The 27956-nt window shown below is 59.0% G+C and overlaps 2 protein-coding genes across 2 annotated transcripts; both read left to right on the forward strand.

Moving 5' to 3' along the window:
* Nucleotides 1–495: 495 nt before the first annotated feature.
* Nucleotides 496–16667, forward strand: ATP13A1 (ATPase 13A1). Its single transcript, XM_059918014.1, has 26 exons — nt 496–897; nt 3172–3261; nt 3357–3547; nt 5011–5083; nt 5273–5428; nt 5531–5600; nt 5679–5785; nt 6305–6434; nt 6559–6614; nt 7190–7316; nt 7396–7533; nt 7613–7733; nt 8084–8241; nt 8555–8730; nt 8805–8915; nt 10346–10471; nt 11330–11438; nt 12988–13187; nt 13268–13364; nt 14071–14231; nt 14303–14417; nt 14505–14701; nt 15550–15692; nt 15898–16009; nt 16095–16238; nt 16324–16667. Exons 1-26 carry the CDS (start codon nt 496–498, stop codon nt 16432–16434), a joined length of 3621 nt encoding a protein of 1206 aa, XP_059773997.1. The 3' UTR covers nt 16435–16667.
* Nucleotides 16668–18263: 1596 nt separating this feature from the next.
* GMIP (GEM interacting protein) lies at nt 18264–27672 on the forward strand. The gene is made up of 21 exons (XM_059919721.1): nt 18264–18357; nt 19346–19430; nt 19892–19967; nt 20079–20136; nt 20439–20564; nt 20656–20720; nt 20833–20940; nt 21387–21467; nt 21551–21721; nt 21811–21948; nt 22307–22494; nt 22722–22828; nt 22903–22992; nt 23311–23388; nt 23457–23611; nt 23840–24028; nt 24137–24274; nt 24378–24574; nt 24905–25292; nt 26666–26732; nt 26866–27672. Exons 1-21 carry the CDS (start codon nt 18339–18341, stop codon nt 27237–27239), a joined length of 2898 nt encoding a protein of 965 aa, XP_059775704.1. The 5' UTR covers nt 18264–18338; the 3' UTR covers nt 27240–27672.
* The last annotated feature ends 284 nt before the right edge of the window (nt 27673–27956 follow it).

Below are 27956 nucleotides of genomic sequence, written 5' to 3' on the forward strand. Positions count from 1 at the left end.
CTACCCAGGCCCGGAGGTAGGGAAACCTCACCCCACCTCCACCCAACCCGCACGCGCACAAGACCCGCCCGCATGATAAATCCCGCCCCCTGAACACTGGTGCTTCTTTGGCCCCACCTCCGCAGTGTCCAGGCTCCGCCCCTCATGGCCCAGACAGTGCAGTCTCCGAGGAGGACTGGCCTCTTCCGATGTAGGTTGTCATGGTGGCGCCCAACCCGCCTTGCCTCGCCTTTTCCGGTCTCAGTCCTGCGTGGCAAAGCGGGCAGGCTGCCTTAGCCCTTTCAAGCCCTCTCTGTCATGGCGGCGCCCTGCCTCTCCTTCCGGCCACAGCCTATCATGGCGGTGCCCTGAGTAGCCACTTCCGGACCCAGACCCCTACATTGCCCTGGCTTTTCTCACTCCTGGCTGCCATGGCGGCGCCCAGAGTTTACCGGAAGTACAACATCGGAAGTGAGCCGTGGCCTCTGCCCTGAAGCGAGAGCGGCGCTGGGAAAGATGGCGGCGGCGGCGGCGGCGGCGGTGGGCAATGCGGTGCCTTGCGGGGCTCGGCCTTGCGGGGCCCAGCCCGCCGGGCAGCCCAAGCCCAGGCCGCTGCCGCGCACTCTCCTTGCCGCCGGGCCGGCGCTCATAGAGAGCGGCGACGAGCTGGTCGCGGCCGTGTGGCCATACCGGCGGCTGCCGCTGCTGCGGCGCCTCACGGTGCTGCCGTTCGTGGGGCTGCTCTACCCAGCCTGGCTGGGTGCCGCGGCTGCCGGCTGCTGGGGCTGGGGCAGCAGCTGGACGCAGATCCCCGAGGCCGCGCTGCTTGTACTCGCCACCATCTGCCTCGCGCACGCGCTCACCGTCCTCTCGGGACATTGGTCCGTGCACGCGCACTGCGCGCTCACCTGCACCCCGGTAAGTGTGCGCACCCGAGACCGACCCTGGGCATGGTCCGGCCTCACCGCGGATCCCAGCTATTGAGATTGTGTCCGTCCCCAACCCAGCCGGGGGGCCTCCGCATCTGCTGGAGCCGGGTCCCTAGAGGCGCCCTCCACCCTTTTGCGCTAGCTAAATTCTGGCCCCGCTTCTGACTTGGCTGTGTAACCCTGGCGCAGGTTACTTCCCTTCTCTGGAATTCCTCTCTGGTGTGGTCATTTAGATTCGATAAGGTAATACCTGTAAAAAGCTTAGCGCAGGGCCCGGGATATGTCACCATTTACTAGCTCCCATACTAGCGAGTAGTCTGTTGTTTCTCCTGGAAACGGTCTTACCTTTGTTGTCTGTCTCCTACCTTGTTGTTCGTAGTGTGAGGTTAGACCTGTGGGATGGGTTTCCCTGTCTGTGGAGCTTGGTTTGAGAACTGAGCATCAGTCCTGCTGGCCAGGGCTCAGAGCCCCCCACCGCCACCCCATGACGACCAAAATGAGCTTGAAATGCAGTTAACTGCAGCGTTTAAGAGGAGCAGTGGGTGTTCGTGAGCAAGTGACTTAACTGCTTGGAGTCTCTTTATGTCTGTCTGCAGGGGTGATGGTAATGAGGACTGCCGTCAGAATACAACAGCGAGGTAGTGCATGTGACCCTTAGTCGTGAGATCTGGATGAGTGAGAGCTGCCCTGGGTTAGCAGTTGATATCAGTGACTGTGCCACTGCCCTCAGCCTGCCTCGGATGACACCAGCAGGTTTTGGAGCCATGGGCACTGAGGTCAGCCTCCCCTCTGATCCCACCACCCACCACAGGTTTGCTAAAAGAAGAGAAAAAGGGAACAGCACCCAGGGCTGCAGAAAGAAAAAGAGAAACCACACCACCACCACCCTCCCTCACCCCTCTTTGACCCTAAATGTGGACTGAATTCTCTTTCTCTTTTGAGAAAGTGAAATCTCTCTTATCCCAGGGGAGAGACTCAAACTTCTCAAACTTCTGGGATTGGTGGCTTCAAGTCAGTACAATGAAGGACCCCAGTGAGAGACAAAAGAATGGAGGGAAGTTGGGCGGTAACACCCCCAAACTTCCAGCTGCCTATTGGCCTGCAGCTAAAAAGTGTGACTATTAACTTTCTCTCCAGGGATGGAGAAGAAAGAAGAACTAAGCAGCTGTGGGGTTAGGACAGACAGATCTGGGTTTGCATCAGAGATCTCAGACAGGGGTGCTTCTGCTCTCTGGGTTTCAGCTTCCCCTTGTGTAAAGTGAGAACTGTAACACCTACCTCAGGGTGCCATTGTAAGAGGAAACAGAGGAACTCTGCGAAGCACCTGGCGTGTGGCTGGCCGCATGTCGTGCTTTGCACTTTTCTACCATAGCGTTTCCTGCGGTCATAGTTCTGTCTCTTGTTGTTATTTTTGCCTGCTTTGGGGCCTGTGAACTTCTGGAGAGGCAGGGCCTTGTTTCTCAGGGTCACCGCCATGTCCCCCAACCCCCCGCCCCCCCCCCCCAAAAAAAAACACATGGCAACACGGGTTCTGGTGGAGCAGAGGTGGGATGGATTCAGGGAGTGCCAACGCAGTTCCATTCAGCGCCTCCGTGTCTTAGGTGCTGGAGAAATAACAGAGAACAAAACCGACGAAACACACTGTTTTCATGGTGTTAGTGGGGGAGATGGAACTCAGCAGTCAATGGTAAAGAGAGAAAACCAGGATGAGGATTTTGTGAGGGATCTTTAGGTGGAGCATCCAGGGGCAGCGTCCTGAGAAGGTGACATCTGAGCGCAGGCCTGAAGCCAGCGGTGTGACCATGCGTTCCAGGCAGAGAAAACAGCATGTGCCCTTAGCTGAGGCAAGGATGAGCCTCATCATCCCTTGTCACTCGAGGACACAGCGAGAATAGTAATGGGCACGGGGGGCTGAGGGGGAGCAGCGGGCCAGGTGGGCCGTAACAGGGCTTGGCTTGCGTGCACTGAGAGTGTACCTCATGCCGGGCAGCATTCTTCCTGCCTGAGTTCACCTTCGTCAGCAGAGCTCTGTGCGCTGGGCGCTGTTCATGACCCTGGCTTTATGATATGGGCAGGACCAGAGGCCCAGTGCAGTGCTGTCCCTTGTCCCAGTGACAGACTGGGGAGTGGCCAGTCAGCACCCAGAGCCCAGTGGCATGTTCCAGAGCATGTCCACAGAGCTGCGGCCCCCGTGACCTCCCCAGTGGAAGCCATGGAGCTGGGGCTTGAGAAGGGCTCAGCGGCAGCACTTTGCCTCTCACAGGAGTTCGACCCCAGCAAAGCAACCTTCGTGAAGGTGGTGCCGACTCCCAACAACGGCTCCACTGAGCTCGTAGCCCTGCACCGTGATGAGGTAGGGACCATCTGCTCCAGCACGGGCTTGGATGGGATCCCCAGGCCCTGACATTCCCAGATCAGGGGCCTCTGCCACAGACACACCTCCCACAGGGCGAAGACGGCCAGGATGTGCTGTCCTTCGAATTCCAGAAGATCAAGTATTCCTACGATGCTCTGGAGAAGAAGCGTTTCCTCCCCGTGGCCTTTCCTGTGGGAAACCCGTTCTCATTCTACCAGAGCAACAGAGGGTTCCAGGAGGACTCGGAGATCCGTGCAGCCGAGAAGAAGTTTGGGAGCAACAAGTGAGTCCCAGCGTCCCCGTGCATCGCCCCTGCTGAGACAGGACTGGGCCTCTGCCTGTGGTCACCAGCCCGGGTCCCTATCCCAGCTAGTGGCTCCTTCCCCATTTGTATATGCCCTGTGGTTTGGAGGAATCCACCTTTTCAACAAAACATCCCAGGTGGACGTGGCAGGCGTCCTCTGAGAAACGTGTTCTAGTCTAGTCTCCCTCAAACTTGCCTGCTGATAGGAACCCCCTGGAGGGCCCACAGCTTGGAGCCTGGCCCAGGGCTGTTCATCCTTGTCTTGTGTTGGTAACTTGTGTTCTCTTCTTTATTTTGAATATTTTCTGTAAATGTAAATTCTTGTCATTCTTCTCATACATATCCCAGTACTTTATGAGTGGTGATAAAAAAAGATGGTGGTGAGCAGGATAGCTCTTGTTTGTACCAGGTAGAATGCAGATGCTCTGTCAGCACTTTCTCCTTCAACTTTCACCAAAACCACCAGTGTTGACAGGAGCTGGGAGGGGTCAGAGCTGGGCTTCAGAGCCCCCATCCTGGCCACGGTGATAATTGTCCTTGACTCAAAAACGCTCAGAATCTCTAGGAAATTATTTCTTGACCTAGTTGCTTTTCAAAAAATTACAAATACGTTACTGCAACCAGCGATCTAGTAGGAAGGTTTATAGGAAACATTTACCGATCCTCCCCTCCCCAACCCAGGTCAGCCATGGTGGCAGCCTGGGATGTCCACTTTCACACCATCCTCACTTACGCAAAGGTACCCTACACAGTCCAGGGTGGGGCTCAGTTTTTATTGCAATGCAGCCACTGTGCAGTTTCTTTTTCTCAAATCCCATGTCCTGGATATCACTCCAGATCTGCAGGGCAAAACAAGGACGGCCATAGTGGACCTGGCTAGTCCCATGGCCAGACAGGGCCACCACACAGAGTGCTGTAGAGCCCACCTTTCGGCCCTGCTTCTCAAATTCCAGGGCTTTGATTTAGGGAGTCTTTGGAACATCCCAGCTCAGGCTCCCCCTCTCCATAGTGGGGTGGAGCTCAGGCACTGTATTTCAGGCCCCAGGGGACTCCACAGCACCTAGCTGCCGGGCCTCCTATGTGCAGCTTCAGGGCTCCCGTCCCACGGTCAGCCATTCCTCTCCCCTTGCCTTGTCACCCACCCAGATGATAGGTTCTCGTCTTGCACCAGCCCCGCTCAGGGGGGCGGCTGCCTGAGGAGCCCAGTGCTGATTCAGAAGCTTCACCTGGGTTCTGCAGAGCAGAGGGCTGGGGGCAGTCCACGCACCTGCTTCAGTGCCACACGGTCGAGGAGAGCCGTAGTTGAGCATCCCAATGTCTGGAAGCTCACCAGGGCCCCTAGTTGCCCAGGGAGGCCTTCCGTGCCCGGAAGTGGAGGTGTCAGGGGTGGGGCCCCTGGGACTTCCCACCGGGAACAGGGCGTGGCATCTGGTCTCTTTCAGGGCCGAGATGGTGGTGCCTGACTTCTCAGAGCTGTTCAAGGAGAGAGCCACGGCGCCCTTCTTTGTGTTCCAGGTAAAGCAGCAGCTCTGGTCCTTCTCCCCACACTGTTCCTTGGGGCTTTCACGGTCCACCTCCAAACATGAAAACCTCTCCCTGTCCTCGTGGTCAGAGCCTGTGGGCGGAACGGCCCTCGTGTGCCATCCAGTCCTCCGGAGGCATTCTCCCTGCGTTCCCAGGAACAGACAGGCCCGTGTCCCATAGGTGTTCTGCGTGGGACTCTGGTGTCTGGATGAGTACTGGTACTACAGCGTCTTCACACTCTCCATGCTGGTGGCCTTCGAGGCCTCCCTGGTGCAGCAGCAGATGCGGAACATGTCAGAGATCCGGAAGATGGGCAACAAGCCCCACATGATCCAGGTATGGCCAGTAGCGTGACGGGTGGGTAGGAGGGTCCCTGTGGTCTTGGGGTGGGCGAGGCGTGGGCGCATCCCCAGAGCTGACTGAAGCCCCCCCTCCCAGGTCTACCGGAGCCGAAAGTGGAGGCCCGTTGCCAGCAATGAGATTGTTCCCGGGGACATCGTCTCAATCGGTGAGGCCCAGTCCTGCTCCTTCCCGGTGGGAGCCCAGGCCTCAGGCTCTGTCCAACCCTCCTGCCCCTGCCCTGCAGGCCGCTCCCCACAGGAGAACCTGGTGCCATGCGACGTGCTGCTGTTGCGGGGCCGCTGCATCGTGGACGAGGCCATGCTCACTGGGGAGTCGGTGCCCCAGATGAAGGTGCTGGGTCAGGAGTGGAGGGAGGGGGGTCCTCAGTCTACCCAGGCGCGTCACTGTCCCACCCATTGAGGAGGAAACGGGCCAGGGAAGGGCTGGTGGCTGGGCCAGGAGACTGGAGGAGGCATAGCATCTGGATGGAGATCCTGGGTTTCCTGGCAGGTCAGTGCCCTGGACTAAGGGGAGCCAGGTGGTGATGAGGAGAGGGAAGGAGATGAGAGGCCAGGAGCATCGGTGGGGTGCCAGGCCCCCTGGGATCTCAGGCTGAGGTGGGCTGAGAGAAGCCGGGAAGCTGTGAATCCGGGGTGAGGCCGGGTACAGGGTCACAGGGAGTCTATGCTGCACATGAAGGTGGAAAGAAGACAGCGTGGAGCCCCCGCCCCTGTGAGGTGCACCGGCTTGGCTGGGGAGCCCTGTGAGGGTCAGGCAGGCTCTTCCCAGCCCCAGGGTCCGGCTCTCCAGCCTGGGGATGGAGAAGGAGGCCAAGGTGGGACTAGCCATTGACTTTACTGTCGTCCCCAGGAACCCATCGAAGACCTCAGCCCCAACCGGGTACTGGACCTCCAGGCCGACTCCCGGCTCCACGTCATCTTCGGGGGCACCAAGGTGGTGCAGCACATCCCTCCCCAGAAAGCCACCACAGGCCTGAAGCGTAGGTGCCTCAGGGGTGTCTGTGGGTGTCCTAGCCCTGCCACCCCCAAACCCTCAAAGTCTGCTTGGCTCTGAGAGAGTCGGGATGAGCAGACATGAATGACGCTGGTTCTTTGTCTCCCCAGCGGTGGACAGTGGGTGTGTGGCCTACGTCCTGAGGACCGGATTCAACACATCCCAGGTGTGGCACCTTGCCCAGTTCTGAGGAGGGTGGTCCCTGGGGCGTATGGTGGACAGCTGAGATGGCAACTCTTTCAGACCCCAGAACATCCACCCCATAGGCTCACTCTGATACCAGGTACTGGGCTGGGGGCCAGAGTGCTAAGACAAGCCCCAGACTAGGCCTGCTTTCCCCGGCTGAGGTTCTGCCTCACAGGCAGTAGACTGATTTTGGTCCCGCACACTTGGGGATCACAGTTGGGCCATAAACTCTTCACTAAAGTGGCATGAGGATTCCTTGGTAGAGACGATGGTCAGATCTCCTTCCAGAAAATTCATCCCTCCACCCCAATCTCAGCCACTTCCTTCCCTGACCCCTAGTCTTCAGTCACTGGTCTCCGTAACTCTGTAGCTGTTGGCTGAGTTGCAGCCGCCCACATAGCTGTGCAGTTCCTGGAACAGCTGTGTTGTCAGCTGTGGCGCTCAGTCAGCCCAGGCAGGCACTCCCCAGCAGCAGAGAGAACCTGGGCCTGGTGCTTTTAGGCAGGAAAGGCCGCCACCCTCCCAGGAAAGATCTCTGTCCCTCCATCCCTCTAGGGCAAGCTGCTGCGCACGATCCTCTTTGGGGTCAAGAGGGTGACAGCGAACAACCTGGAGACCTTCATCTTCATCCTCTTCCTCCTGGTCTTTGCCATTGCGGCAGCCGCCTACGTATGGATCGAAGGTAAGCACCGTGACCACTCCCCACCATCTGCTGGACCCCGTGCCCGTGGCCCCCAGGCTGGCAGGCCCTGTCTTCGCAGGTACCAAGGACCCCAGCCGGAACCGCTACAAGCTGTTTCTGGAATGCACGCTGATCCTCACTTCTGTCGTGCCCCCCGAGCTGCCCATTGAGCTGTCTCTGGCCGTCAACACTTCTCTCATTGCTCTGGCCAAGCTCTGTGAGTCTCTGGGGCAGGGACAGGGTGCCGAGTGGGCTGGGGCCCGGCAGCACCCCTGACACTGGCTCCCACCACCCAGACATGTACTGCACGGAGCCCTTCCGGATCCCCTTCGCCGGCAAGGTGGAGGTGTGCTGCTTTGACAAGACAGGGACCTTGACCAGCGACAGCCTGGTGGTGCGCGGTGTGGCCGGGCTCCGGTGAGCGTGGGGAGTCTGGATCGCAAGGCGCCCAGCCGGGAGCGTTCTGGGAGCTCAAGGGACAGACAGCTGCCCAGCCCAAGCCTTCGAAGTGAGGGCCTGTCACAGGCCCTACCACAGAGGTCCATTCTAGGGAGCCCCCAAGCATTCTTCAGTGTGAGTGACAGTGGCAGGGGGCTCAGCTTGGGCTCCAAGCAGCCACGTGACCTGTGGGGGCATTCATGAGATGCGTGCAGGTGTCGCAGGGACCAAGACAATACCCTGCAGCCCCCACTGTGACCGGCAATTCCCAGGGGGTCCCTCTACCCAGTCACCTCCACCCTGTAACCAGCTATTCTTCCTCCTTGCAGAGATGGGAAGGAGGTGACCCCTGTGTCCAACATCCCCATAGAAACACACCGGGCTCTGGCCTCATGCCATTCCCTCATGCAGCTGGATGATGGCACCCTTGTGGGTGACCCGCTTGAGAAAGCCATGCTGACGGCCGTTGACTGGACGCTGACCAAAGGTGAGGGGCTGGAGCCTCGGCCACACCGCCAGCTCTTACGTCCCCGGGCAGGCGGGGTGTACCTCTCAGGCACCTGTGTGTTCAACTCAGGCAGGTGGGTGGGCACAGGCTCACCTCTGACCTGGGGCAGGGTCCTCCATACCCAGATCTCCCAGCTCGGACCCCTCCCAGAGCCAGGAGTTCCTGCAGGCCCCGGGTCTGGAGGTGGGGGGAGGAAGGGGATGGAGGGAGGAAGGGCACGGAGGGGGCAGGTGGGGGCTTGGCTGCCTCTTTGGAGCGAAGGCCCTCAGGACTCGTACTTATTTGTTTCCAGATGAGAAAGTATTCCCCCGAAGTATTAAAACTCAGGGGCTGAAAATTCACCAGCGCTTTCATTTTGCCAGTGCCCTAAAGCGAATGTCCGTGCTCGCCTCCTACGAGAAGCTTGGCTCCACTGATCTCTGCTACATCGCGGCCGCGAAGGGGGCCCCTGAAACCCTGCACTCCATGGTGAGCCAGCCCCGGCCAAGGGTGGGGAGGGGGGTGCGGGGCGGTTGGTGACATCCCCCCTGCGTTCCCTGCAGTTTGCCCAGTGCCCACCTGACTACCACCACATCCACACGGAGATTTCCCGGGAAGGAGCCCGTGTCCTGGCGCTGGGGTATAAGGAGCTGGGGCACCTCACTCACCAGCAGGTAAGGGCCCAAGCCCCGCTCCTACCGGCCCCTTGTCCGCATCACCTTCTGTCCCCTGTGGCACCACCATGAACGGGCACGATTTCATCTTCCTCCTCCCTGGCCTCTACCTTTGGAGGCCCCAGGTGACACTCAGTCCTCAGTTTCTTCTCGTCCCCTGCATGCCCCATTCCCCACGGACCCCATCCCACCCCAGAACCCATGGCTGCTCCCTAGAGAGCACACCCAGGTCTCACCTCCTATCCTCACATCCACGGGTTCTCTCACACCCCCTTGGGGAACGCCCTGGGGCACCTTAGATTCCCTATCTCCAGCCCAGCTCCACCCCTGCCTTGCCCAACTGCATGATCCAGGCTGGTCACTGCATGATCTTGGGGTATCCCCAGCCCTCAGTCACACCCCACGTCCCATTGGCTGTAGGCTCTCCTCCCACCTCCAGTACCAACGCTGCTCCTTTACCTGCTTCCACCTTGGCCCTCATCCAAGTGGCTTTCGTCTACTTGCACCCAGTGGCCATGAGACCCTTCCAGAAGGCACAGCAGGTCACACCTCTGTTCAGAGCCTCGTTCAAGGCCCGTTCCTGAGCCTCGTCACAGACCCTTCAGAGCCCCCCGGGTCTGTGCCACCCCACGACCCTCTCTGCCCCATTCCCCTGGCTTCACCTCTCTCGTGGTAATCAGTGCTCTGATTTCTGTGACTTTTTTTTTTTTTTTAAACTTTTGGGTTTATTTATTTATTTATTTATTTATGGCTGTGTTGGGTCTTCGCCTCTGCGCTAGGACTTTCTCCAGTTGCGGCAAGTGGGGGCCACTCTTCATCGCGGTGCGCGGGCCTCTCACTATCACGGCCTCTCTTGTTGCGGAGCACAGGCTCCAGACATGCAGGCTCAGCAATTGTGGCTCACGGGCCCAGTTGCTCCGCGGCACATGGGATCCTCCCAGACCAGGGCTCGAACCCGTGTCCCCTGCATTGGCAGGCAGATTCTCAACCACTGCGCCACCAGGGAAGCCCCCTCTGTGACTTTCTTTATTACATGTCTCCTCCAGTAGAAGGCAAGTTCCATGAGGGCAGAGATTTTTTAGTTTCTGGTATGAGATAGGAAATGTGAGCTCTTGCTCAGTGGTTATCAAACGAGAGTCCCAACATTCCTGTTCTAGAAGATGAAATACAGGGGTTTTGTGTCATGCTGTTGTCCATGGTAGCGGGCAGTGGCACCGTTGGGGGGCCAGGGCCACCCAGCCACTGCTGAGCCCCTCTGCCACGAGGGCGCCTCTCACTCTCCCCACACCTCTCACCTTCTGACCCTCCAGTGTCCCTCCTGTAAGGATGGGGCCTTCTCTGACCTCCACCCCCCCCGACCCAAGTCAGAGCTTGGGAAATGGGGGAGGGGGAGAGACAGGTCATGAGGGCACTGCTGTCTCCATCCACAGGCCCGGGAGCTCAAGCGAGAGGCCCTGGAGTGCAACCTCAAGTTCGTCGGCTTCATTGTGGTCTCCTGCCCACTCAAGGCTGACTCCAAGGCCGTGATCCGCGAGATCCAGAACGCCTCCCATCGGGTACAGCCACTGGACCCCTCCCCACCAGGCCCCATGGGTGGGCAGTCTTGGCTACTCCTTACAGACAGGGGGATGTGACAGTAGAGGACAGTTCCATCCTCAGTGGGGCACTCAGCGGTGGGTATCTGGGTCTTGGAAGCAAAGGTTCCATGGCTTTTGGTTGAGCTCCACCATGGCTTGGACGCTCATGCTATCCCTCATGCCTGAGGATGCCCTGGGACTCAATCTGTGCCCACCCTTCTCACATCACTTTCTCAGGCCCCCAGCATCACTGGGAGATGAGGGCTATTCCCCCAACTCCGCCCCATCTTAGGAAAAAGCTGAGGCTGGGTTGGAGAATGTGGAGACAACACCCAGACAGGCTGTGTGTGTCCCAGTGGCTTTTCTCTGTCAGTCTTGGTGGTTTGTGTATTCTAGTTCAGGACTCAGTTTAGGGTGTGGGAGGCGAGCCTGGCAGTGTCAGAGGGTAGTGACATGATTAGTCCTCACCCGGCCTCAGCAGTCAAGGCCCATCTTGCCATCACCAGTCTCTAAGCCAGAAGGCTAGAGCTTGTGTCATACCACCCCCAATCTCCTGCCTGGAGCATCAACCAAGCCAAGAGGGTCCACACGAAGGGCTGGCTCTTAGTTTGTGTTGCAAATAAAGGCTATGGGTGTTCTCAGAAAGACGCACATACACATATCATTCACAGAAAACTCTACCAGGTGAGGGAGGTTGAGGCTCCTGGAAGCCCAGTCCCCATTAGGGGGCCAAGCGCTTCCTCTTTGGCTGTCCTCAGAAGGGACTTGGCCCCCAGGTCTCCAGGCTGGAGTTCTGACCCACTGAGCCCTGCTCCACTGCCTCCGCCCTCTCCCCAGGTGGTCATGATCACAGGTGACAACCCGCTCACTGCCTGCCATGTGGCTCAGGAGCTGCACTTCATTGAAAAGGCTCACACGCTGATCCTGCAGCCTCCCACGGAGAGAGGTGAGGCCCCACGTGGTCGTGGGCTGGGGGGACCTTGAGTCCAAGAACAGCTCCCGCCTGGTGGCTCACCTCTGTGCCAGGCCTGAGTGAGCACGCCCAGCATCATCCAGTACCCGTGACACAAGGCCTGCGGATCACAGCCCTGCCCCGTGCGCACGCTTGGGCTGTCTGGCCGGGGAGCTCCACACCCCACCTGCGCGGCAGCATGCAGGCGGTCACCAGCTCTGGGGCCAGCGGCACCTTACAATGTTAAGGCGGTTGGTTGTGGTCACACCAGCCCACGTTTCATAGCCTCCCACCCGCCTTGGGCCTGGCTGGCTGCCTGTGCATGGCGAGTGCTCCCCTCTTGAGCACCGGGACTGCTGGGGCTCGTGTTTGGTGTGGCCAGAACCCGGGGCAGAGGGCTTGGTTTGCATTCGTCAGACTCTTTGCCCCACACGGGAGGGCTCGCCGTTCCCACCCCACATAGGAGGAAGCCAACCAGGTCAGCTGTTGGGGCCCCTGCTCTATAGACAAGGAGACAGAGAAATGAATCCATCCACCTGGATCGTTGGGAAACACGGTGACTAAGGATTTGAACTCAGATGTCCTGATTCCAGAACTCATGGTCTCTGGCCTCACCTGAGTAACCAAACTGGTTGCAAGTGGTGCCTCAGAATCAGAAAAATGGAGGGACGAATCCAGCCCCAGCACCTCTGGCTGGTGGGGTGGAGTCTGTCAGAGGCCGCAGGACAGCACCCGGTGCAGGGCCTGGCTTGGGAGCAACATGCACCAGTGATGTCACCGGGCTGCAGGCCAGAGGAGGGTGCCGGTATGGCCCGGCCGAGAGGGCTTCCGGAACCTCCCAGCCCTTCTCTCCGTCTGCGCTGTTGATCCCAGGTCTCTGTCCCAGTCCCAGGCACTGGCTCTTCCAGAGCCTGGGGATCGTAGGCAGGTGGCCCAGAGGTGGCTGCCAAGACTGTTGGTGAGCGAGTGAAGCTGCTCTAACATAACAGCCGCAACAGGAGCCAGGTGGAGATTATTTTCCTTTCAGGCTCTGACAGCTCAGGGCCAGCTGTCCAGTGCTGAGAAGGCTGGTGGGCTGCCCTCAGCTGTCCTCGGTGCTCAGCATCCGCACCTAGACCAACCAGCTAGAAAGGGGAAGTGGGTAGCAAGCAGTGTCTGGCCTGAGGAAGTGATTCAGGGCGCCCTGGCCCTAGGAGAGCAGAGTTTCAGGCAGGCCCCCAGGGTTGGGGGTTCATTAGGTGAGGGGTTGGGGGGAGGGGGTGGCGCGTCTGAGGTCAGGCTGCCTGGGTTTGAATCTGGCCCATCACAGGATCTCAGGCCAGTGGCTTAGGCCCTGGGTTTTCAGATCCTTTGTATCGGAGGTTTCTGTGCATGGTCTCTGTGGGGTGCCTAGGGTCTGGGGTACAGGTTGGTATGGACCTGGGGTGGGGGCCAAGAAGGTGCTCCAGAGAGGAGAGACTAGGACTGCACACGTGGGGTCCAAGTGAGAGGGTCCACCTGAGCAGCTGAGCCCCATCCCTGACCCTGGGCACTGGCCCTGCAGGTCGGCCGTGTGAGTGGCATTCCATCGACGGCAGCATCACGCTGCCCCTGGCCCAGGGCTCCCCGAAGGCACTGGCCCTGGATCACGCACTGTGCCTCACGGGCGATGGCCTGGCCCACCTGCAGGCCGAGGACCCCCAGCTGCTGCTTCGCCTCATCCCACACGTGCAAGTGTTCGCCCGAGTGGCCCCCAAACAGAAGGTGGGTACGGGGTGGCGGAGGGCGGGCGGGGCCCTGGGGATGGCATGCAACCCTCACTCAGCCCGTCTTTCCCCAAACAGGAGTTTGTCATCACCAGCCTGAAGGAGCTGGGCTACGTGACCCTCATGTGTGGGGATGGCACCAACGACGTGGGTGCCCTGAAGCACGCTGATGTGGGTGAGTCCCTGGGTTTGGGGGCTGTTCTGCCAACACCGGCTTACCATCAGGGGCGCGCCACTGAGCAAGTTCTGTGAGGAAGCAGTAGTGAAGGGGCGGGGCAGGGACTGGTGGCATTGGAGATCTGAATGGCTCCAAGGCCGGGAAGAGATACAAGTGTCTGAGGAAAAGTGTGGCGGGCATCACCAAGAAGCTCTGGTGAGGGTCTAGGGCGGCTCCATGGGGCAGACACGACTTGGTTTTCTCAGGCCCCCCGGGCACTGTATGGGCTGCAAGGGCCAAGGCCAGAGGCCAGGGAGAGTTTATAGCCTCGGATCTGTGTCAACAGAATATAGATGTCAAGTTGATGTTTGAAGACCAATTTAACCTAGTTTCTTTCAGTGCTTTTCAGATATTCATTTGGTTTATCAACTACGATATTTATGACACATCATTTACCTCATTATGACTCTTGGCAATAAACTTCTTTGGAAATCAGTTAGTTTTGACCTACATAGCATTATATACTTTATTTGGGTATTGTATTTTTGTTGTCCTTAAGTAGTTTGTAGAAAGTAAGATAGATGCTCTCTGAGGCGCTCCTTGGGGTGAGTGATCAGGTAAAATGGGGAGGTTTGGCCCCAGGATTAGCTGCGCTGAGCAGACACTCCGTGCTCTGTGCCGGGGTGGCAGGCTCCCTCTGGCTTCTGACACACGCTCCCACCAGGTGTGGCCCTCCTGGCCAATGCCCCTGAACGGGTCATCGAGCGGCGGCGACGGCCCCGGGACAGCCCCGTCCTGAGCAACAGTGGAGTTAGGGCCACCTCCAGGGCAGCCAAGCAGAGGTCAGGGCTCCCACCCTCTGAGGAGCAGCTGGCCTCCCAGCGGGTGAGTCTCAGAAGGGGGGGCACCAGCACCCCCTTGTGGTCAGGTCTCACCCCTTGCTACCTGCCTCATAGGACCGCCTGAGTCAGGTGCTTCGGGACCTCGAGGACGAGAGCATGCCCATCGTGAAGCTGGGGGACGCCAGCATCGCTGCGCCCTTCACCTCCAAACTCTCCTCCATCCAGTGCAGTGAGTCCTGCTGCCGCGATCCTCCCCTACCCCATCCCTAGGCCCATCCTGCCTGGCACCCATGCCCACACCTGCCTTCCCCCGCAGTTTGCCACGTGATCAAGCAGGGCCGCTGCACGCTGGTGACCACGCTGCAGATGTTCAAGATCTTGGCGCTCAATGCCCTCATCCTGGCCTACAGCCAGAGTGTCCTATACTTGGAGGGTGTCAAGTTCAGTGACTTCCAGGCCACGCTGCAGGGGCTGCTCCTGGCTGGCTGTTTCCTCTTCATCTCCCGCTCCAAGGTGGGCCAGGACCCTGAGCAAAGCAGGGGCTCCCGCCCCAGCCCAAGAGTGCCGTCTGCTTCTCTAAGCCATGGTTCTTGCCCCAGAGGTGCCGGGAAGCTTCTCGGATTGATGACTGGCGACGCTTGGGCCAGCCAGGGCAGGCTCTTAAAGGCGCCACCACATGTCTGTTTTATCCTCACAGCAGCCCTTGGGATGGGAACCCTCATCCCCAAGTTACAGATGGGGATCAGGGGGCAGGGCGGGTGCCCACTGAGGCTCTTCAGAGTGCCGCCGCTCAGGCCCAGCACTGTCCACAGGCTGGGGTCTCAGGTGGGCCACACAATTGAGACAGATGGGAAAACGATCATCAAGACCACTCAGTATGCAGTGCTGAGAAAAACACCAAGTAGGTCACACAGGCTGTGGGGAATGGCCTCAGGGTCGGTCAGGGAGGTCTGTGTAATGCTGACATTCAGGCCAACGCATAAAGAACAAGAGAACCAGCGAAGAACTAGGCACAAAGGCCGCAGATGGTCATGGGCTGATGCAAGGAGGCCCTGCTGGCCAGAGGGGGTGGGAGGTGGTCTGGGTTGATCATACATGCCCCATGAGCAACAGGGAGGGCTTTAAGTTTATTCTAGAGCGGGGGTGGGGTGGATCTTAAGACCCCTATGGCTGGGCATTGAGTGAGGTGGGGGTGGCATCTGGACTGAGGGGATGGGGGGCAGACAGGGCTCTGGGGACTAGTGCTGACCTGTAACCCCCAGAATTTGGTGACCACACTCTGCACAAGGCCTGCCAGGAAGCAGGGTAGGTGGGTGACCCCAGGGCGAGCCTGGGCCCTGACCCCCACTCTGCCCCTGCAGCCCCTCAAGACCCTCTCCCGAGAGCGGCCCCTGCCCAACATCTTCAACTTATACACCATCCTCACTGTCATGCTGCAGTTCTGCGTGCACTTCATGAGTCTCGTCTACCTGTACAGCGAGGCCCAGGCCCGGAGCCCTGAGAAGTGAGTGCACTCCCAGCCTGGGGGTGGACAGGCTGCTCCCAGAGGAGGCGGCGTCCCTGCGGTTGGGGGGGTGGCAGGAGAAACATGCAGACGTTGGCCTGGGGTGACCGGGGCCAGGCCAGCAGAGTCCACCAGGCGGAGTCCTGGTTCCACGGGGGGGCAGCAGGAATCATGAAGGGGCCCTGACCCCCATGTGTCCCTGAAGGCAGGAGCAATTTGTGGACCTGTACAAAGAATTTGAGCCAAGCCTAGTCAACAGCACAGTGTACATCATGGCCATGGCCATGCAGATGGCCACCTTCGCCATTAACTACAAGGTGAGGCCCAGCCCCTGCCCGAGCACACCCTGCCCACCCTCTGGGCTGCCACGACACACAGCTGTCCATCTGCCTGTCCCCACAGGGCCCACCCTTCATGGAGAGCCTGCCTGAGAACAGGCCTCTGGTGTGGAGCCTGGCCGTGTCACTCCTGGCCATCGTGGGCCTGCTGCTTGGCTCCTCACCTGAGTTCAACAGCCAGTTTGGACTCGTGGACATCCCTGTGGAGGTGAGGGGCCCTGTAGACGCGGTCCCAGGACTTGGCCTGGACCTGTCTGCAGGCACCTGACTCACCAGCACTCCCTGTCCCACAGTTCAAGCTGGTCATCGCCCAGGTCCTACTCCTGGACTTCTGCTTGGCACTCCTGGTCGACCGCGTCCTGCAGTTCTTCCTGGGGACCCCAAAGCTGAAAGTGCCTTCCTGAGATGGCGGTGCTGGCACCTACTGCCCACTCTGCTGCCGCTGGGCAGGAGCCCCGCGAGGGCCCCAGGAGGGAACACTGCCCCGCCCCCACGGTGAGGCTGACCTGGCCTTGCCCACCAAGACTGAGCTGGGACACCCCCACCCCACCCCCTACGGCTGTCTGAGGCCTGGCTGGCGGAACCAGCTCTGGGCCAGCGTCTTTGGTAAATAAAGCAGCATCAGTGATTTGAAGAAGCCTTGCCTCCATCTCTGCGCCACAGAAGGGGTCGCTGGGGGCTGGGTGGTCCCCAAGGAAGGTCCTGGCACCCTCCTCATGGGCTGTGTAAGGTTCTAACCTCCCTCTGCAACACATTCAGCACTTGGACAGGCCAAGCTCGGAACCCAGAGAGCTCTGCGTATTTCCTAGTTTTGCAAGCACCCCCATGTTTCTGTGGTCTCGCAGCTTCACGTTTTGACACCTCAGGCACTGAAGGGAGTTTTAAGATCGATGCCATTTTTCCCTTTTCAATAATATGCAAAAATAACAGCATGCCTTCCTCTCATAGTGTCAGATATGAGGAAGTTCAATCCAAATCACTACGAACACTGACTCGGGTCACACTCGGGATTCTGCACCACACAGGTCATAGCCAGGGTCTGACGTGCAGCCTGGCTCTCATACTGTTACTGTCCTTCCTTTCAAAAGGTGCTCGCTCACTATAGCTCAGGAACTGTGGAATAGGTAGCATGAGAGCTAAGAGCCACAGTCAGAGATTTCTTGCCTTCTCAACAGCCAAAAACTAGAAAAAACTATTTCCAGTCAGAAATTACAGAGTGTGGGGTGTGGGTGCATTTTTATAACTTCGGCAAGTTGCATGTGACGACCTCAGGCCAGGGAACCCAGGCCGTGGCTTCTGGACAACTTCCCCCTCCCCACCGATGCTCGGTGAGGAGCTCTCTACCCTTTCCTGCCCTTGCCCCTTGGTCATCCTCAGCAGCCCAACCCTGACTGGCTTCCCATCAGGAGGAGTGTGGCCCACAGCCCAAGGAAGGCCCTGGGAGCCAAAGTGGGAAAGGGGCTGGGACCAGCTGTGAGCATCAGGTGGGCCCTGAACACTGGCCAAGGTTTCTGGAGGGGTGGGGGTGCCAGACCCCATCCAGCAGAGGGGCTGCTAGGGTCACATGGAATCCTTGAGGCAATTTGAGGCAACCAGAAGGGGAGCACTCTGGACTTGGGGTTTGCTGGGGATGATTCTTGCAGGGGCTCAGGGCGAGGGTCTCTGTGCCCTCCGTGCCTGAGAGAGGTGCTAAGGGCGCTCTGGCTCTGCTTTAACTGGGTCTTCAAGAGCCTGATCCAGCACTGAGTATTACTGGGTGTCCCCCAATTTTATCTCCAGCCCCAGCGTGTTAGGGGACTTCAGTTTCAAGTGGAATCAGGCAGGACATCATACCTCCAACCAGGGGGCTCCCATTGCCCCAGCCAGGTTGGGATGAGTTCAGAGGTCCAAGAGACCCCTGGGCAGGGGCGTCATTGGGTCGTAGAACGTGAAAGGTTTGGGACAGGCTCCTCAGGCCAGGCAGACTCTGTGGACTCACTGCAAGGGGAGTGTGCTGGGGTTTGGGGACCCCGCAAAGATGGGGAGGGGAACCCTGGCCAGGATGGAGTCATTTCGGCAGGTCACTCAGGAGGTCCTGGCCCAGCCGCATACCCAGCCGCTCAGGCAGGGGGAGTGGTCCGCGCTTCCCTGCCTAGAGGGTGTGGCCGACCAGCAGAGGCGTGGTTTGGGGCGGGGCCTCCGCGAGGCGGGGCGACGCGGAACCCGGGCAGCGGCGGCCGCGGCAGGAAATCGGGGCTGGGCCCCGCCGGCGCCGGCGCGCGATTCCATCCCAATCCCTGTCCCAGCCGAGCGATCCTAGGGCCGGACCATGGACTCAACAGAGCCGGGTAGGCGGTCCGGGATACGGGATCAGAGAGGGGCCTCCCCCGACAGTATCCTACTTCCTAAATCAATGAGGGGCCCCGCCTATCCCTCTCCGTCCAGAGAGCCGGGAGAGGAGTTTCTGAATGGGAAGGACACGGGGATGCTCCACTGTGGGAATCCCCAAGCTGAGGGGGGCCCGGGACACCAGTCCCTGATCCCCCCTCCCCCTTTGCAGTCTTCACCCCGGATGCCTGGGGGAGGGGGCCCAGGAAGGGGAAGTGGCCGCTTCTGCTTCTGATATTTGTGATGGGGGCAGGGTGTCACGACCGCTGATGGAGAGGGCAACGCGGCAGGATCCCCACCCGGCTACTCCATTGCCCGGGGAGGGGAACATGCTGATCTGGGCGCCCTAGAAGTGGTGCCTGCGACAGAAATGTGGCAAGGTCCGACTTCGTTTCCGCCTGTCTTTGTGTCTCTGCTTTGCATATTGATTGTCATTTGGTCTTTATGCCTCTTGTGGTTTCAGGCTGCCTGTGTGTGTTTCTGTGGCAGGCCATGTGCCGTTCTGTCCCACGTGTATTTCCATCTGTCTGGGCTGAGGTCCATGTGGTTCCATTGTCAAGCCGGCTCTGTCCCGGGAGACAGTGTGGTTGTATCTAGGACGTCTGTTTTGTCGCTTTGCTTCTGGGCCCATGCATGTGTGGGTGTCTCTGCTCCTCTAAGCAGCTGTCTCTGTGTTGGGTTGTGCCTGAGTCCATCTGCCTGTCCCAAGTCGGGCCCCACCCAAGCCCACACTCCCTCCATCCCAGCTCAGACACCCACACCATCCTATACTCCCCATGGGAACAGAACTCTCTCTCTCTTCCCTTTCCCTCCCTCTCTCTCTTTCTCTCTTTCTCTCTCTCTCCCCCGCCCCCCACCCCCCGGCCCCGACCCTCCAAACAACCTGCCAAAGTGCGGTGGGGGGAGGGAGGCTTCCGCTGGCCCATGTGTGATACTCCCCTCCCCAAGGGCTACCCTCAGCTCCTGAGAGCAGGAAGAGGTACAGTGATATCTTCCGGAGCCTGGACAACCTTGAGATCTCACTCGGGAACGTGTGAGTCTGTGCCTGAGTAACCCCAAATTCCACCAGGATCCCCCAAATCCCTAACCATTTAGGTGCCTGAAACCCCATTAGGAACCTGCAACTTCTGGATCCTCAAAACACCTGAATATACCAAAATTCAACCCTCCAAATCCACCTGAAATCGCCAAAGTGATACTAGGGCCCCCACGTATCGTTCTTGTGACCCTTGTGACCCCTTAAAACATTTGAGAGCTTTATAATCCCACTCTGAACCCCAAAGTTACCTGGGATCCTTCAAATTCTATCTCAAGTCCCATAAAAAAAAGCTCACCTACTTTCCCCCCTAAAGCCCCATCTCTCAGGACTCCCAGATACAATAGATGTCACAGAGGTGATATCTAGGACCATCCCCAAACTGCCTTGGGGCCCCCAGCACCCCTAGGTGGGACAGACTGGGTGGAGGGTGGCATCCTGACACCCTTACCTCCCAGGACCCTTGAGATGCTGGCTGGAGACCCTGTGCTTTCAGGAGACCCAGAACCTGACAAGACCCCCACAGCCACTTTGGTGAGGGATGGGACCAAGGGGACAGGGAGGAGGGGACCTCAGACGAGGGGGTCTGAGGAAGGTGGAGCCCCTGCCCTGCTTGTTCCTGAATGCTGTCTCCCTCCCCCTCAGACGAGTGAAACCAACCGTTGGAGTGGTCCCTCCCCAGAGGATCCTGCACCCCTTACAGGTAGGGGGGCTTTGAGGCCAGGGGAGTGGGGGGGGGGGGGGCAGAAAGGAGTCCTTCCATCATCAACTGCCTGTTCCATGCACCAGGGACACGGCAGTGCACACAACAGATCTGAACCCCTGTACTCAGGGAGCCCCCAGTCTGAGTGGAGAATCAGTGTAAAACAACCTGGACAAATGAAAACAAGGGGGTGTTTGCGGAAGCCATAGGGTGTAGAACAGGGTCCACTGGTCTGGTTTGAGGGCTCAGGGAAGGCTTCCACGGGAGGGTTCAGAGGTCAGAGGTCCAACCGTCTGCCCCAGGGGAGGAACTGGACTTGCGGCTCATTCGGACCAAGGGGGGTGTGGATGCAGCCCTGGAGTATGCTAAGACCTGGAGCCGCTACGCCAAGGAGCTGCTGGCCTGGACTGAGAAGAGAGCCAGCCATGGTGAGGACCCCTCCTACCGGGTCCCAGGCCCTGCCCAGACCCTGCAGCGCTCACACCCTGCCTGACTCAGACCCCTGCTGTCTGCCCCCAGAGCTGGAGTTTGCCAAAAACATCATGAAGATTGCTGAGGCTGGCAAGGTGTCCATCCACCAGCAGGTAGCCATGAGCACACCCCCCCCCCCCCAGAGCCCAATCCCTCCAGAATCCCAGCCAGATACCCCTAGATCCTTAGCATCCTCCACACCAGACGGCCTCTCCCCACCCTCAGAGCCACATGCCACTGCAGTACATCTACACCCTGTTTCTGGAGCACGATCTCAGCCTGGGAGCCCTGGCCATGGAGACAGTGGCCCAGCAGAAAAGAGACTACTACCAGGTGAGGGGGCCCTTCATGCATTATTCCATCCACAGCCACCTGGAGGAAGGCACCGTTACCATCAGCACCATTTGCTGATGAGGAAGCTGAGACCCAGGGATGCTGAGGAACTTGCCCAAGGTTACCCAGCAGAGATTCGAACCAGGCTTCCTGTGCTATTGCAAAACCGTGCTTTTGTTCTTCTGCGGGCCACGGGGCGAGGTGCCACGTGTGCCCAGGAACAGAGCCTTGGCCTCTTTGCGTCCAGGCACAAAGGATGGAGGTGACCACTGAGACTCTTTCTGGAGACACCGGGCTGGGGGAGGGCAGAGGTCTTCTGGGTGAGAAGACCCAGGAGAGAGGGTGCAGACCCAGAAAAGGGTCCAGAGGGTGAAAGACATGTGACCCCAGTGAATGGAATGATCGAGTAGCCCTGAGGCAGCATCCGCATTCTCCATCCTTCCCAGCCCCTGGCTGCCAAACGGACTGAGATTGAGAAGTGGCGGAAGGAGTTTAAAGAGCAGTGGATGAAAGAACAGAAGCGGATGGTAAGGTCTAGGGTGGGGGGCTGGGGAAGCGGGCTGGGGGAGGAGATGAAGAAGCAGTGACCGCGTTCCTCCTCCGCCCACAGAACGAGGCGGTGCAGGCACTGCGGCGGGCCCAGCTCCAGTATGTGCAGCGCAGCGAGGACCTCCGGGTGCGCTCCCAGGCGTCCCCCGAAGACCCGGCCCCCCAGGCCCAGCCGGGACCCAACAAGCAGCAGGAGCGGCGGCGGCGCTCGCGAGAGGAGGCCCAGGCCAAGGTGGGGACTCGGCCCCGTGCCCCCCTGTGCTTCGGCGCCCCCGGTCCCATGATCTGTCCCACACACGCTCCCTGCGTTGGTCCCTCCAGGCGCAGGAGGCCGAGGCGCTGTACCAGGCCTGCGTCCGCGAGGCCAATGTGCGGCAGCAGGACCTGGAGGCCGCCAAGCAGCGGATCGTATCACACGTGCGCAAACTGGTGCTGCAGGGGGACGAAGTGCTGAGGCGGGTGAGACCCTAACCCGACGGCTGCCCACCACACTCATTCGCCCCGGCTGGGCGCCCCCTGCCCCTAAACCGCCTCCAGGGCACCAGGACCCGCTCCTTCTCGCTGGACAGCCAGTTCCCGCCCCCAGACCCTGACTGCACTTCCCCCTCGGCCCCCTCCCAGGGGGTCCTACCCCCAAGATGACCCACCCTGGTTCTAACCACACCCCCAACCCCAGCTGCACGCTCCTGTCCCTAAGCCGCCTCCCACTGCCCGGCCCCGCCCCCAAGCCTGGACCGAGCTGGTATCTCTCAGGGTCAGGCCACGCCCCAGGCTCCCAGTCCCAGCCCCTCTCTCACCCGAGGCCTCCGCCCCACAGGTGACCCTGGGATTGTTCGGGCTGCGAGGGGCTCAGGCAGAACGCGGCCCCCGCGCCTTCGCCGCCCTGGCCGAGTGCTGCGCGCCCTTTGAGCCGGGCCAGCGATACCAGGAGTTCGTGAGGGCGCTGCGGCCCGACGCCCCGCCGCCCCCGCCACCAGCCTTCTCTTTCCAGGAGTTCACGCACAGGTGGGTCCCCAGGAGCGGGGTCAGGTAGGAGCCAAGCAGGTGGGTGGGGTTGTCCCAGTCGTGGGAGACTTGGGAATTTGGGGTTACTGCACTGGGGGCCACGATGCTCATGGCCATAAGGGCTTGCAGACCCAAGTACTTGGAGTTGGGGCCTAAACGGGATGCCAGGGTGATGTCATTCCAGGCCAGTTTCCTGGTTATCAGAGCCCTCAAACCTCTCCTTTCAGTTCCCCTCTGGACACAAGAAAGAAGCTCTCTGGAGCCCCACCTCCACCGCTGGATGAGAGTGCAGCTGAGCCAGGCCCTTGGGAGGACACTGGCACAGGCTGGCAGGGTGAGTGCTGTGAAGGGCAGGCAGGAGTGGTGCTGGGGCAGGAGGCCCTACCTAACTGACCTGTCCCCTCCTAGGAACTCTGGGCCCCACTCTGGCCAGTGATGTGGACAGCATGGGTGGTGGCAGCGAGTCTCGGTCCCAGGACTCTCCCACTTCCAGCCCAGGTGGGACCATCCTTCAGCCCCTGGCCAGGCTCTGACCCTCATTCTCAAACCCATTCTTTGACCTCTGACCTACCCTGCAACCCTGACCTATTTTCTCAACCTCTGACCCTTTCTCTTGATCCAACTTCTGAACCACCCCCCAGGTTCTTCAACCCCTAACTCCTGACCTGTCTGACCCACCCCCTCCTGACCTCTGACCCTTTCCCCAAGGGCATCTGTGGGTGGTTTTGGAAGGCCGAAAACCAGGAATGTTTCCTTAGCCTTGGAGCCTCCCCATGACCTCTGTGACCCCCAACCTCTGTAACCCTCTGACTCCAGGCTCTGGCACGAGGCGGCTGGTGAAGGTCTCATCCACAGGCACCGAATCTTCAGATGACTTTGAGGAGCGAGACCCTGGTGAGGCTGGAAGCAGGTAGGGGTGGGGTGGGGGTGGACTAGGCACTCCTGACCCTGTCTCCCTGCAGACCTGGGAGATGGGCTGGAGAACGGGCCAGGCACCCCGTTCAAGAAGTGGACACTGTCCAATGCGGCCCAGACCCACCGGCTGCGGCGGCTGCGGGGCCCAGCCAAGTGCCGAGAGTGCGAGGCTTTCATGGTCAGCGGAACCGAGTGCGAGGAGGTGTGGCCTGGGCCGATGACCTAATGACCTCTGCTGAACCCCAGTGACCTCTCTGACCCCAGGCATCTCTCTGACCTGAGATTCCCTAAGACCTTCCCACCCCTGGGACCTGCCCTGATCTGATGATCTCCTATGAGCCCCCTGCCCCTGCTCCCTGAGGATTCCTATGACCTTCTTTTCCCCCACTGACCCCCGATGACCTCCCTGACCCTGTGACCTTTCCCTCAGTGCTTTCTGACCTGCCACAAGCGCTGCCTCGAGACTCTACTGATCCTTTGCGGACATAAGCGGCTCCCAGCCCGGACCCCCCTCTTTGGGGTCAACTTCCTGCAATTGCCCAGGGACTTCCCGGAGGAGGTGCCCCTTGTGATCACCAGGTGCACCACCGAGATAGAACAGCGCGCCCTGAGTGTGCAGGTGCCGCCTTGACCCTTGACCCTTGACCATCCCTAAGAGTGAGTGACCCAGCCCTCTCAATGGCCAGATTGCAAGCCAGCTGTCCAACTTCCCACCCCTGCCCTTCAGGGCATTTATAGGGTCAGCGGGTCCCGGGTCCGCGTGGAACGGCTGTGCCAGGCTTTTGAGAACGGCCGAGCATTGGTTGACCTGTCAGGGAACTCGCCTCACGATGTCTCGAGTGTTCTCAAGCGATTCCTCCAGGAGGTGGGTGCTCAGCAGCTCAGGAGTCAGAGGCCGGGTGGGCTCAGACTGAGGACCCTCTGCAGCCCACCCACACCCATGTCCCCCCCTGCCATTCCACCCCCAGCTCACTGACCCCGTGGTCCCCTTCCACCTCTACGACGCCTTCATCTCTCTGGCTAAGACCCTGCATGCAGACCCTGGGCACGACCCTGGGACCCCCAGCCCCAGCCCTGAGGTTATCCGCTCGCTGAAGACCCTCTTGGTGCAGCTGCCTGACTCTAACTACAACACCCTGCGGCACCTGGTGGCCCATCTATTCAGGTGTGCACTGTCCTTGACCTTGACATGTGACTTCTGACCTGAGGCACGGATCCAGGACTCCTTCCTTGGACATGTGACCACTGACCCCTGACACTGACCTCTGACCTTTGAATGTGTTTTCTGAGCTCTGAAACTTAATACATGACTCCTGACTTTGGATGCTGACCCCTGACCCCCATCACCAGGCATGTGGCTCCTGGTCGTACACAATGACTGGGACCACTTACCCATGACTTGGGCAAGTCGCCACTAGCCTGGCTTGCAGATCCTACCCGATGACCAATAACCATACCCTCTGTGCCCTGACCCTTCTCCTCACACTGTCCCCAGGGTGGCTGCACAGTATGAGGAGAACAAGATGTCTGCCAACAACCTGGGCATTGTGTTTGGGCCGACACTGTTGCGGCTGCCGGACGGTCCAGGGGTAGCCAGCGCCGGCCCTGTCACCTGCCTGCTAGACTCCGTGCACCAGGCCCAGCTCATCGAGTTCCTCATTGTACACTATGAGCAGATCTTCGGGATTGATGACCTCCTCCTGGCCACTGAGCCCCTGCCCCGAGACCCCAGCCCACCCCCTACGACCCTCCCAACCAGCCCCCAGCCACCACACTCACAACCTGCCCTGGACGCCCTGCCCATATTCCTAGCCTCGGACCCCAACCCAGACACCATGCCCCTTAGTGCCCTGGAGAAGCATCCCGAGACCACGCCCACAGAGGTAGGAACCTGCTGGGCCCACAGACATGGGGAGAGCCTTCTCTCCATTTAATCCTCTCACTCTCTCTCCTGTCTTCCTTCCTTCCTTTCCCTTGAAAATTTTCTATTTCATTCCCTTTCTCCTTTCCTTATTTACCCTGCACTCATTCTGAAAGGAAAGGTAAGGAATGGAGTGGTGGGAAATAATGGAGTAACAACAGGGTAGAGCCTTGCAGAGATATTAATATGAGTACCATTCATTCCTTCAACAGAATATTTATTGAACACCTACTATGTGCCAAGCGTTGTTCTAGGCATTTTTCTAGCCATCAGTTAGCAAAATATTCAAAGATTCCATCCTCTTGGTTGCCTACCTTCTAGTGGGAAAGAAACCAACAATAAACAAGAAATATGAGACAAAGTCAGTTATACAGGATGTTACAAGGTGATGAATACTATAGAAAAAAGAAAGGGTAGGGTGAAGTAGGGGACATCAAGGGCACCAAGGTGAGAGGTGGTGGGCAGTTTGTAGCAGTAAACAGGATGCTGTGAGTGGGTCTCATGGAGAAGATGGGTTTGAGCAAAGACTGGAAGGATGTGAGGGGGGAGTAAGCCAGGTGGAGATCAGGGGAAGGGTGTTCCAGGCAAAGGGAACAGCCAGTACAAAGGCCCTGAGGTGGGACCATGCCTGGTGTGTTCAGGGCACAGCCCCATGCTGTAATGAATGAGTGAGGGGAAGGTGGAAGGAAGTGAGGCCAAAGAGGGGTGTGCAAACCTCCATTGACTGCACGCCTACAATGTAGGGGTGCTTGCATAGTAATTGCCCTAAGAGGTAAATACTGTTAATGAAAACCATTTACAGATGAGACTCTTAGGGGAGGCTTCCTGACCCTCAGATCCTGATACACTCACCATTCCCGAGAGCTAGGATCTCCCCTGCAGCACCCCAGAGCTGGGAAAGCTGCTGCTGGTGAGGTGTGGGACTCTGAGAACTGGAATACCTCAGAAAGTGCTCGGGACACAGAGAAAGAATTCCAACTGCTATTAGCATTTAGCTAAAGGATGAACTAAAAGATATTCAGGTAAGCTAAAAAGCAGGCCTGAAATTGCAGAAAGTAGAGCAGGATGAAGACCGGTAGTTCACGCATTCCTAATGCAGAGAAGGCTGTCACTTTCCGGGCTGGTCCTCTGTTGAACAAAGGCATTGCTGCCCTCACAGAGCCCACAGTTGAGATTAATGACACTGCTCTTCACAGGAGGACAAGCAGTACACTCTCAAGGGCATCATCTCTCCCCAGATACCAAAACTGCAAGGGAACTTTTGCATGTCTACGAGTCTCTCGAAGAACTGGCATTTTATTGCTGGAGGTCGCATTCTTGGGTTTCTTCTTGCAGATTCCAACTCTCCAGAGGGACCAGGAAGAGGAAGTAACCAAAGACACCAAAAATGAGGGAGAGGAAGGTGAGTGCGTTGTGGGGTAGCCCAGGGGTTCTGGGGTTGCCCCTGCCTTGGGGTAGCTTGGCTGAGTGATGACAATGGGGGGGTGTATCCAGAGGACTTAAAGGTGCTCAGCATTGACCACCCTATCCCACAGTGTCCAGCCAAGGCCCTGAGGACTCACCCCTGGGGACACAGTCCCGTGGCCACTTCAGCCGCCAGCCAGTGAAGTATCCCCGGGGGGGTGTACGGCCTGTCACCCACCAGCTGTCCTGCTTGGCCCTGGTGGCTTCCAAATTGTGCGAGGAGACCCCTGTCACATCAGTGCCCCAAGGGAGCTTGCGGAGGCCAAGACCCGGCCCTGCCGCCACCTCCCGTGAGGGCAGCCCTCTGCGCCGCACCCCACTGCCCAAGCATTTTGAGATCACGCAGGAGACGGCCCGGCTACTCTCCAAGCTGCACAACGAGCCTGTGCCCAAGGCCACCTGCTGCCCAGGCACCCAGCCTGAGGAAGCTGAGGACCATTTCTGACTATCCCAGCACTCTGACCAAGAAGCCCAGGACTGAGAAGATGGGCCCAACATCCCAGGAGTTCAATGTTGGGGCGTCTGGAGAGTTCCTATGGGGAAAGACTACATGGCCTAGGGGAGAACTAAAACCCCTTCAGCAGCAATGTACCAGGATCCCCCCCACCACTAGACACAGGTCAATGTCAAGCGACAGGGCCACTCAGGTTCAGAGGTCACTCAGGGTCAATACAGATCATGGGATCCTTGAGGTCCACCCTAGTCTCTGACCGGTGGGATAGGGGTGCTTTTTGCTACTTTGGTTGTTGCCACTCCCCCATCTCTGTCTGCCTCCTTAGCTGATCCCAAGTGACCAGATATATTGGAGGGTGTGGGCAACCCAGACTCAACATCCTGCCTGGGGTCTGGTGGCCTCTGAATAAACTGTGTCCTTTATACCCTTGAGTGTCTTTCTTTGCCAGGGAAGGGTGACAGGGGAGAGGTCGGTGAGGCAGCATCCTTTCGCCCCATTTTACCGACCAGGGAAACCAAAGCCCCCTTTCTTTCATCTCAGAACACCCCTGAGCACCTACATGCAGTAGAGGCTGGGTCTGGGCACCTGGCTGAGTCACACCGGGCCGGCCCTCCCGGAGCTCAGCGTGCGATCCGGTCCTGCACAATCAAACAAACATAACTAAGTGCAGATAACCGAGACAATGGGGCTGTGTGCTCTGGGCCGTGG

The sequence above is a fragment of the Balaenoptera ricei genome, chromosome 3, assembly GCF_028023285.1.
Source record: "Balaenoptera ricei isolate mBalRic1 chromosome 3, mBalRic1.hap2, whole genome shotgun sequence".
Taxonomy (NCBI): Eukaryota; Metazoa; Chordata; class Mammalia; order Artiodactyla; family Balaenopteridae; genus Balaenoptera; species Balaenoptera ricei.

What these genes read in the sequence shown, in the direction of transcription:
- ATP13A1 (XM_059918014.1), top strand. Translation starts at nt 496, where the DNA reads ATGGCGGCGGCGGCGGCGGCGGCGGTGGGCAATGCGGTGCCTTGCGGG. An exon ending in TAGCCCTGCACCGTGATGAG is followed by an intron (nt 3,262 to 3,356) that starts GTAGGGACCATC and finishes CACCTCCCACAG; the next exon opens with GGCGAAGACGGCCAGGATGT. An exon ending in AGCCACCACAGGCCTGAAGC is followed by an intron (nt 6,435 to 6,558) that starts GTAGGTGCCTCA and finishes TTGTCTCCCCAG; the next exon opens with CGGTGGACAGTGGGTGTGTG.
- GMIP (XM_059919721.1), top strand. An exon ending in AGACCCCCACAGCCACTTTG is followed by an intron (nt 19,968 to 20,078) that starts GTGAGGGATGGG and finishes CCTCCCCCTCAG; the next exon opens with ACGAGTGAAACCAACCGTTG. An exon ending in TTCCAGGAGTTCACGCACAG is followed by an intron (nt 22,495 to 22,721) that starts GTGGGTCCCCAG and finishes CTCTCCTTTCAG; the next exon opens with TTCCCCTCTGGACACAAGAA.